At 33.2% G+C, this 11,184-nt stretch overlaps 1 protein-coding gene and 1 long non-coding RNA gene across 2 annotated transcripts; both read right to left on the minus strand.

Moving 5' to 3' along the window:
• Positions 1–1,946: 1,946 nt before the first annotated feature.
• LOC142619081 (uncharacterized) lies at positions 1,947–5,367 on the minus strand. Its single transcript, XR_012841436.1, has 2 exons — positions 4,503–5,367; positions 1,947–2,372 (listed from the first exon to the last, which is right to left on the minus strand). It is a non-coding gene; the product is annotated as an uncharacterized LOC142619081 (long non-coding RNA).
• Positions 5,368–9,234: 3,867 nt separating this feature from the next.
• LOC142620830 (pentatricopeptide repeat-containing protein At2g27610-like) lies at positions 9,235–10,240 on the minus strand. Its single transcript, XM_075794131.1, has 4 exons — positions 10,166–10,240; positions 9,887–10,102; positions 9,699–9,770; positions 9,235–9,582 (listed from the first exon to the last, which is right to left on the minus strand). The coding sequence occupies exons 1-4, from the start codon at positions 10,238–10,240 to the stop codon at positions 9,235–9,237; spliced, it is 711 nt and encodes a 236-aa protein (XP_075650246.1).
• Positions 10,241–11,184: the final 944 nt, after the last annotated feature.

The following is an 11,184-nucleotide window of genomic DNA, read 5'->3' on the forward strand; positions in this document are numbered from 1 at the left end:
TTAGTGGAATGCTGACATGGCAGAATCTTGACCATTAAATCATTAAAGAGTGGTTAGGATTTAAAGAAATCTACTGGTAGAGTACCCTAGGAAATCTAGAGAATCTAAATCCAATGAGTAGGTGCGTAACACAAAAGTGTAAGAGTAGCGTACTTAAATCTAAAATTCCCCCCTAAATGATGTGTAATAGTAATACCCACTTTAATAAAAATTCTCTGTGAAGTTTTTTCCAAGAGAAAAAAGGAAAAAAATATTGATGGAGTATTTAAAGGAGCTAATAGTGAATATTTAACTACATATTATTTAAGAATTTATTATAAAGGTGGAATTTATAATGTGTATTTAAGGACAATTTGGAGTGTTTAATAGAGCTTGTGGTGGATTTTATTACAATGGTGGAATTTATTATTGACACATGGCAAAAAAATTTACATGTACCAATAATTGCCTGCTACATGGCGTCATCTTTCCAATGTTATATGTGTCATTGTGGGAAAAATGCCCATATACCCCCTAAACTTTTAACTACTGGCCAAGACACCCCCTGAACTTTTTTATTAGCCATTTTACTCCATAAACTATATATATATGCCAAATCAATACCTCTGTTAGTTTGGTGTTAAAAAACTAACAAAATAAAAGCATGTGAGATGCACGTGAGATTTAAAAATTAGCAAACTCAATTTGAGTGATTTGAAGCGATGGAAAGAAGCGAAAGCTAAGTCTGAGCACCAGAGAGTGGAGAGAGATGATAGAACCAGAGCCACCATGACAGGTAACCTTGTCGTATCGCTGCCAGTGTCTCGGCGATAGTTTATGCTTTCATCGCCGTTTGACAGCCACCACTTGATATATTTGTTTTTTTCTTCTTCTTCTCTTATTTTACTGGAATTGTTATATAAATTCACATAGAACGCTCAATTTTTTTTTTTTTTTTACCATGTGTGAATTTCTATAGGAATTTCTTGGCTTGGTAATTTTTTAGGGTTGGGTTTCTGTGAGCTTGTTTTTTTCATAGAAGTTAATAGAATTTACAAATGAAACTTTTTTTACCATGTGTGAATTTCTATAGGAATTTCTTGGTTTGGTAATTTTTTAGGGTTAGGTTTCTGTGAGCTTTTTTTTTCATAGAAGTTAATAGAATTTACAAATGAAACAAAGGCAATGCTAGTATAAGGGTGGTGAGATGATGGAAAGATGCTCTGCGGTGGCTCTGGTTTCATTGCCTCTCTCTCTCTCTCTCTCTCTCTCTCTCTCTCTCTTTTCTCTGTCGGTTAGACTTCTGGTCTCTCATCTCTCTTCTTTCTATCATGTGTGGTTTAGTTAGTTTTTAAGGACACGTGCATCTCACATGATTTTATTATGTTTTTTTTACACCAAACTAATAGAGGTATTGATTTGGCAAATGTGTATAGTTTATGGAGTAAATTGGCCAATAAAAAAGTTCAAGGGTGTTTTGGCTAGTGGTTGAAAGTTCAATGGGTGTATGCTATTTAATTTATGAATTACTTGAAAAGGAATAATGGAGACCTGTAATTCAATTTTATTAAAAAAAATGTTACAATATAATTGGCACCTTCAACTTTAAAACATTAAATTCATCTAGCATTTTAGCAGCCTTGTGAAGAACCAAATGCAAGTTGTATTAAAACTAGTTGTCTATTCAATGAGAAGTACATTCAAGAACACAACTGTCAGTATTTATAGCCTATCCATAGCCATGATTTTGAAACCTAGACTGTTCAACGAACCATAACAGGAAGAGGTTTAAAGTTTTTGAGGTTTGATCGGGTTTCGACCGAGGGCGAACTGTAATGATGTCATAAATAGTTTAATAATTAATTAATATGAATTTAAACAAAATTAATTATGAAAATGTTAACAATCTTAACAAAAACAGTATTTAAAGATGTTATTTTTATTTCATTCATTCGTACCACACACAGTTGAAACTATAAGTTACAATACAACGTATTATATTTATATACATTCAAAGGCCTTAAAAAAAAGAAGGATTAATTTCCCAACGACAAATGTCTTAGGGAAATCAATCCAAATGAACAAGAAGGTTCAAATGCAAACCAGTATTAATCTAAAAAAATGCAAACCAAAGGTGGGTTTACATACAAAATATTATGTTGTGTGTGGTTCTTCCACTATCTTTGTGGAAATCCAGAATTACCATGTTTTAACACGTGGAAGAATCTTGATGTTAATTCATATAGAAAGTGAATCACAGACCTGTATTTGACCTTTATTCCCAGCAGTGATATTTGAGATCGTCCAACAAGCTTTTTACTTGATGTCTTTTTTTGTGATTTTGAGTAAGAAGTGAGTAGAAAACAAGAGAGCAGTTGGTTGTCAATTACAAACTGGAAAATACATAGCACAGTTACTTTGTTGCCATGTATAGGGAAGACACACAGCACTTTAATTCAAAATGTATACATGAGAGAGAGAGGGAGGGCAATATGGCTTGTTTATTAATTAATATGGTCTTTCTAATACATGCTTATCAAAGAAATAAAAAATATTTTCTTGCTTATCCTAGTTCAACAACAGGAATCTAAAATACGATGGCATTTATAGGCAACAGAGCAAGTCTCCACCATTATCACAGATCACATATTCAAAGTAATACTAAAAAGTGGAGACACAATTATGCAGAGCAAAGGGCCAAAAAAAAAAAAAAAGGCTACTCTTTTCTAGATTACAGGTGCTACGCATATGGGTGGAGAATCAGCAGAAACTGTAAAGAGCCTGAAGTATCGGTACGTTCATCATTTGAAGGGACAGCTTAATAGTCAAAGAAAGGGAGTAGTTGCGGCTTTACTCTAAAAAATCATATTATATTTTACCGAGAGAGAGAGAGAGAGAGGGAAACAAGGCAAGCTTTCTCCCAACTTCCAAAAGGAAGTTCACAAACATCTACTATAGAATTATAAGAGGTTAATAGAAAGAAAGTTAAGAAACCCATATCAAATTATATCCAAAGCTCAGAAAAAGAAAATCAAATGATAAACACTAAATAGCTCCTGACATATAAATTTTGGATTTCCATAAAGAAAACATAGAAGACGTCCACATTCAATTAGAGTGGATATTATTTTTCTTACATGATATATAAACTATCTTGCAAATGTTATTAAGTCACATATAAATAAATATGGAATCTGTGAACTATTAGAAAAGAAGATATGAGGGTTTTTTCCACAGATCTACCGGACCTTACTGTCTTCCTTGAGACTTCTTTTAAAATTTTCATTCCATTATTTATTTAGTCAATTTTAAATTAAAAAAGCCAAAAAAAAAAAAACTTAAAAGGAACAAATATAAAGAGTACCCAGTTGGGCACTTCACAATTCCCATTATTTCATTCGTATTTATTAAAGGCAGAGAGAGAGAGAGAGAGAGAGAGAGAGAGAGAGAGAGCAGTCAATTTTTAACACATTACAGATCAGACTTGTCAATTATCACAGTTCAGAGAGAGACAGAGAGAGATGAGAGCCTCATTGATGCAGTTCATTTTAAAAGCTAACTGTTACTAGCTTATGTTGTATAATAAGTAGTTTCCTTTTACTTTTAATAGCTTTTATCACTTGTAACAGAAAATTAGTTAGCTGATAGGTTGTTAGTGATAAGTGCAATAGCCTATTAGTTAGTTAGAGAAGTTAGTTAGGCTTTGGCCAATCACATGGCAGCCACATGGTGGGTTATTGTAACTAACTCACCAGTTTGCTTATGTAACTATAAATAAGCAAGCTGCCCTCATTGATACTAGTTGAATTTGAATCCAAAAAATCTATATATGAGATATTATTCCAAGAATGTGTCTCTTGAAGAGCTAGTTCATTCTTTCTTTTCTCTAAGCAACTTAGCTTTCTAAAACATCTTTCCTTGTCACCATTTTTCCTCTATCACTCATGACACTTCTAAACAAATTGCAAATGAACAACTAATCAAGCCATTCTATATGCCATATCTTGCCACAAGTATTTTCCAACCAGTAACAACAATAACACAAGAATTCTTATAATTCTTAAAAGGCAAAAGAAGAATATTTAATGGAACAATAAGTTAATAGTCTTTTGTACAGCATATACCTTCATAGATGACTGTGTAAAGATAAAACTTTTTTCCCATTGCTATCAAGATATGAATTACAGGTTTCTCTATTTAGAATTCAATTCCCCTTTAATTTCCAACATTGAAGAGCCATTGTGATTATGTAACCTTGGATTTAACAGTTTTAACTTAAAAATGCATAATTATGTACACAATACAAACACTGAATTTCCAACAACTACATCTCAACCTCAAACAAGACAAACTTTAAACCCAAAAACATATTCTTCAACTACTAAAGAAGTAGCTCAAAGAGGTGACGGAGCAAAAAAAACCACAATCAGAAGCAGAAAGTCATTAATATAGCAAAGTTTTGCATAGGTTTACCACTATAATACCATGAAATAGGTGAAAGCCTGAAAAAAGAAAAAACTCACATTCATTAATATAGCAAAGCTTTGCATTGCAGACAGACCCCCAGCTTGAGGCTCCACCTTGTTTGTCCTCTCAACCTGCTGACCGAACAACATCACAACCTTCTTCTCCATCTCTCAAAACCACTCAGGTACAACATATTTACAACCTAAAATTCAAGAAAGCTCTCAGCCTACTCCCACTTCTACTCAATCTCCATCTCTCACAATCAGTCAGGTACAACCAACTCATACTACAAATTCACAAACTAAAATTCAAGAAAGCTCTCAGCCTACTCTCACTTCTACTCAATCTCCATCTCTCATAACCACTCAGGTACAACCAACAGGTCCAATGAATTCACAACCTACAGTTCAAGAAACCTCTCAGCCTACTCCCACTTCTACTCAAACCCCATCATCTGTATCTGAGCAAGAACCAAAGCCAGTCGTTGTGTCTCAGCCACCATCACAAGAACCTCAACCACAGGCATAACCTTAACCTATACATACCCCGTTTAATGCAATAAAAAAAACCATCAAACGATGCAAACCGCAATTCAAACTTCAATCTTCTTCCATGGTTTCCACAAGGTGATCAAAAAACACAATCATAACCCCATCCCTTCAAATCTTTAGTTATTTACTGTACCACTTAATGGGCCCTGCTAGCCCATCTTTTGCTTCTCTCTCATGGAATTCACCTTCTCAAGCCTCCAACCATCATGGAGCCTAGCTATGAAGCTATCAGCCCAGATGTTCACATCAGGGCTGGGGCAGAACACGGACCCACCAACACCAATACCAGCACCATCATGAAATTCAATCCCATAGCCCTCATGACACTAACACAAAAATTCTTATAATTCATAAAATCCTTATGCACAAAGGAACATGAAGCTATATTAGCTAATTCACAAAAAAAAATGGCAAGCACCAGTGCCAAAACAACAAAAAAGTGTTTTTATTTGTTGCAATGAAGTTTTCAAGAGAAAAAGACATAATTAATTGTAAATCTTAATTTGCTTTAAAATTTAAGAAAAAAAAAAGTCAGAAAGATGCTTCAACAAGGAATTGAAAATTTGATACCAAAGCATTATACCTAAATTTGCCAATCAATGCAACGACTTCAAGTATGCCTTTAACCTATTCAATTCTATGCCTCTGCAATCTCAATTGTAAACAATACACAAAATATAAACACATAAACAAACATAGTATGAACATTTGTTAAACACTTCAATAGTTAACGAATTTGAAGGGAGAGTGAAATACAGAAGGAAACCCTAAGTTTTGAGAACTAGATTAAAAAAAAAAGAGTAAATTTATTGAATCTGAAGAAAAGCAAAATCAATTTGATGGCAAGGATAGCCATAAATCTGTTTGGTTGCCGAGAAAAATTAGAAAGTTTTTCTTAGCAATCAAATAAGAAAAGCAAAGTAATTGCGGAGAGAGAGAACTGATTCGTACCTAGTCAAAGGAGCTGAAACCACCGCATATTAAAGTAGAAATTAAATCTTTTATTAACATTTTTTAGTGACCGTGGATAAAAATATGTTGAAAAAACTCAAGTTGTTTGTAGTGTAAGTAGCCAATAACATATGGGCAAAACTACTCCAAAACTCCTTGACATCACCTAAATATTTAATTTTAGATATGTTTTCAAGCTTTTTTTTTTTTGTTACATAATTTCAAGCATAGCTTTTACATTACTTTTGGGGCTACACAAAGCCAAATAAAGGAGAAACTAGTGTCACTAGAATCCCTAGAGCATGATAATCACAAATTAATGGGCGTCATGGGCAGAAAATTTCAGCCTTAATAATAATAATAATAATAATAATAATAATAATAATAATAACCCCATGAGCACATAAATAATTTCAAACTTACTCCAAAAATACCTGACATCTCATAAATATTTAATTTTAGATATATTTTCAAGTTTTTTTTTTTGTTGTTACATAATTTGTAAACCTAAAATAAACGTAAATTATGTCTAAAAATATTTAAATTATACATAAAAATAAATATTAAGTAATTAATTAATATTCGTACCCCAAACGTGTCGTACCCTAATTTTTCAAGAATTGTTGTATCACCATATCTGTACCTGTACCTGAGTTTGTGCAACTTAGAAGTCCTCCTCCTCCTCTTTCTCCACTGCTTTTGCTGAGTGCCGACAACTTGGTTGTGTTGACCATAAAACTAGTTGACAAGATTGTCAAAATCGGGATTCTACGTAGGATCATTAGAGGTAGGTGGGATCGTAGATCGTAGGATCGGATCGTGGATCGTAGGATCGGATCGTGGATCGTAGGATCCTACATTATTTGAGAAAAAAAAATTATACACATTGTTATGTTAAATAATCACATAAATTATACATTCATTGATATAATTACCATACATGACTACATCCATTTATAAACATCACTTAAAGAGACCAAAAACCTCAAAATGTGACACTTTATTGAGATATTTTTTTATTTAGGTCCAACTGACACTATCTCAACATTAGAGTGGAAAAACTTGGTTTATTGAGATTTTATTTTTCATTTAGGTCCAACTGAGCCTTCTGTCAAATTAAAGAAGCTTACAAGAAATCAAGGTTGTTAGAGATCGTCAGAATCGTACAATTCTATCAATCCTAAACGATCGCAAAGATCCTTAAAAGATTTGGATCGTTTTGGGTATGTGAGATCGTAAAATCGTAAGATCGTATGATCCAAATTGGAATTTTGACAACCATGTCAGTTGGGTCCCGCATAAAGTAAACCTACGGCCTTCAATTTCAATGCCACTAGGGATGATCAAAATGTATAGGGAAGCTATGTATGGTAACAGTTTTTTCTCTTTATTTTATGTTTTCAAAAACAATTTTCTATTTTTGAGATTAAAAAATTTGTTTGGCAACCTAAAATGGACAAAAAACAAAAACTGTTTTCAAAACTCAATTCGTGAAAGAAACTGAAAACATGCAAAAGGTTGTTTTCAGTTTCTAATTTTCAAAGTTAATGAAAACATGCATTTAATTTAATAAATTTGTCTCATTTAATAAGCTAGTATTAGAGTACACATCCTAATAACAACATATTTTAGTTTTTTTTTTTTTCAAAAAACTTTTTATTTTATTTTAATTTCAACTAACCAAACATGTTTTTGATTTCAAAAATACAATTAAATTGTTTTTTCTTCCTATTTCCAAAAACTAGTTTTTGAAAGAAAAAAAATGAATGTTACCAAACATAACCTAAGTATCTATAAATGTGTGGGATAGTTAAGGTTTATAAATGAACTTTCAAGGAAAGTGGGTTTAGATTGGTTTACTATCCATACCTTATTTGTCATTATTGTAACAACAATGGGTATTTTAGTGTTAGAGGTTTAAATGATGAGAGTGTAAAGAAAATAACACAATAATTACATGGAAAACCCTTTTGCATAAGCAATAAAAGTGAAAAACCACAGGTGAGGCAGGGAATCCTCTACCTCTAGCCACTAGTATTACTGATATTGGAAAAGGGCGAAAAATGAACAATATCTCATAGTGGTAAATTGTGCTCTTTATGGAGGTCAATTCCTCTCCCCTCTGTAAGCCAAGGAGGAGGTGGACCCCTTACAAATGCTGAATCCTTATTTGCAGTGAATTGAGTACAAAAACATTTTCTAAAATAGGTATGCACAATCAGCCATCAAGCAATAGTTGCACAAGAACTTCTTGATGTTACCCGTCATTTCAATGAGCACGTCTAGAAGCCACTTGAGCATATGTCATTCCCCACTTATCCTTTAGTTCATGACTACAAGAAGAAAAGGGAATTGTACCCTTTGCATAATCTTAGAACTTTGGCATAAGTCCCTAAAACAAGGAGGAAAATACACAGAATCTAATCTAAATAACAACCTCTACTAGCCACTACAATTATATGTGTGTGTGTGTGTGTGTGTGTGTGTAGCCATAAGTGATGTACTAAAATGAATTATCAAATACATTTGGAAAAGGGCTGCTCTTCAGATCATTTCTGTAATGGTCTATATACTCAACTAAATACCAAAAAATGTGAATTGTATCCAGAAATAATAAACATATGAAATTCTCTAAGTTGTTTCTATACTCCCAATTTTGCTTTTGTTAGGGAATCCATGTTCTAAATGTCAAACCAAATAATATCCTAAAAAACTTAGAATTTTCATATAGCAGAAGTAAAAGCAACAGTATTATGAGATGAAAAAAAAAAATATTGCCTTTGACACTAGAAAGAAGAGAAAAAAAATAATTAAGAGTTCAAAGGATTAATTACCAGAGCTGTTAGAGGAAAATCAGTCTTGTTGATGCTAAGCACGCAAGAAGACATTTGGATTAATGAAAAATCCCACAAGTCTTTTTCTTTGGCATTCCAATCAGAGATAAATCCTTTCAACAATCTGCACCCACTGTGAGCAATAAAGAAAGTGTATCATTTTCTACAAAATCTCTTTGAACTTGGCTAAAGAATATAGTATGGTATAAAGGCGAAATTGATAAAGTGGTGGATGTATATCAACAACCATATTCTGCAAGCAACCCAGCTGGATATGGATATGTTGGAGGGGACCATCTCAAAGGACTTTACTGGTTACCAAGCTTCATCTATACACTCCTTATAGGTTGTAGTATGCAATTGAGATGTTAGCTTGCTTGTCTCTTCCATTACCCTATTATAATATTAGCAACTTGCTTTCCTATAGATATGTCAGATCCAACCCTAATATTTCAACACCTCAGTTGTGAAAAATCCAACAAAGAGAAAGGAAATCTACGCACATCAGCTTCACAGTAGTCACCAGATGAGCAGATCCCTTTCTTGAAGTGATGAAATTGCTTCACATCCCTCACAACAATCTCTCTGTTAACAATTTTCGTAATGAACTTCGTTGCTTCATGGAAATTCCCACACACCTTAGGGTTCTTTATGATCAGTAATCTGGTTCCAGGCCTTGTGTTTAAGAGACCAAAAGCAATAGCAAGCCACTCAATGTGATTACATAACATTTTTTCTTTGACTTCCTCATCAAAGGAATGCAACAAAAATTCAGTCTTAATTTGGGACATATCCAATAGCTCTCATTTCATGATCCAACTTATCCAAAAGTTGCATCATGTTTTCATATTGATAATGACTCTTATCTTCCATAAGAAAAGCATGGAATTTCCCATTTGCTTCCACTACACTATACCTTGACACTTTCTTCATCCCTTTCTTTTTTCATGATTCTTCTAACACTAGCCACATCATCCCACTTACTCACCTTTGCATACAAATCAAAACTAAAGACCCAACTAACGAATAAAGCTCAAACCCACAATCCATTGCTCTACACCAAATTTCCTCCCCCGTTTTCAAATCCAAGAACCTTGTACATGCCTTGAGGGCCGCCATGAAAGTCAAGTTATCGTTATCAGTTCTAACACCTTTCAAGATCATTTGATGATATAGATTTAGAACTTCATCTGGGTACTTTTGACGTGAATAGGCTATTATCATGGCATTCCATGCATCTATGCCTCCTTGAGGCAATACATCAAATTCTTTTCGGGCAGCTTCAATGTCACCACATGACGTATATTTTGGAGCACACTGCTGTTATTTACCAAAATACAATGAGCATATAAGTTGATTGTAAATTTTCCATCATCAACTAACAAGAAATGCTTCTCTTGTGGTGATGTGGAGCGTGAAGATTGTCTGCTTTAATTTCCCTTCAGATTGGTCTGGCATGTGTTTTCTCTGAAAGCCTGAACTTGATTTGCAGGTTTCACCCTATTTCTTGGATTCATAATTAACTACTATCTCCAAAAGCATATTGGATTGAGAAGTAGCATGGGAACTTCAAAAGAGGAAGTCTTTCTTCTTCTTTTTTTGGTTGAGAAACCTCAAAAGAGGAAGTTGAAAGGCTTTGAGAAAGAAAAGATGCAACTCAAAGAAAAAGAAGAGAAAGCTTCCAAGATAAAGTGGGTGCAAGAAGAGAAGTTGATGAATTTTATTTATTTGGCCCTGCTATTTGGAAAAGTGGATATGTAATAGGTTTGTTTTTTTGGCCCACTGTTATTGAATTTTTAGTTAGTCTACCTCACTGTTATTGAATTTTTAGTTATCCCATTTTCTCCCTAGCATTAATACTCATATAATTATGGTATTAGATAACTGGTCCATAATTATTATGGTATTAGACTTTCATCATACCTATAAATAACGTAGGTTATATTAAGAGTTCCTTCTCCCAAAAAGAAAAATTATACTGAGTATATTTTTTTCCTTCTCAATTATTAGTCATTAAGTCTCTACAATTTTTCCTAAAAAAAAAAACTCTACAATTATTTTGCAATTGAATAACATGTCATCTGACATAATTGGCTGACATGTATCACTTGAACAAATTGAAACTTGTCACATAGCTTAGTCCATATCACCCTACATTTAATGACTATTTTGTTACATGTCAAGGTTATGTGCATCAGTAAAAGTACATGTGTCATCATTGTATGAATCCACCAATTTTGGGATCCAACTTTTATCTATATTATATATTTTATATAAGAGGACTCCCATTTTTGAACTGGACTTTTATGTGATGTAGAAGGGTAACTTCTCTTAGAAATAAGGTCATAAATGTCAAACAAATAACAAATTTATCTATACTTTCTACAACACATACAACTACT

The sequence above is a fragment of the Castanea sativa genome, chromosome 12 (assembly GCF_040712315.1).
Source record: "Castanea sativa cultivar Marrone di Chiusa Pesio chromosome 12, ASM4071231v1".
NCBI classification, from domain to species: Eukaryota; Viridiplantae; Streptophyta; class Magnoliopsida; order Fagales; family Fagaceae; genus Castanea; species Castanea sativa.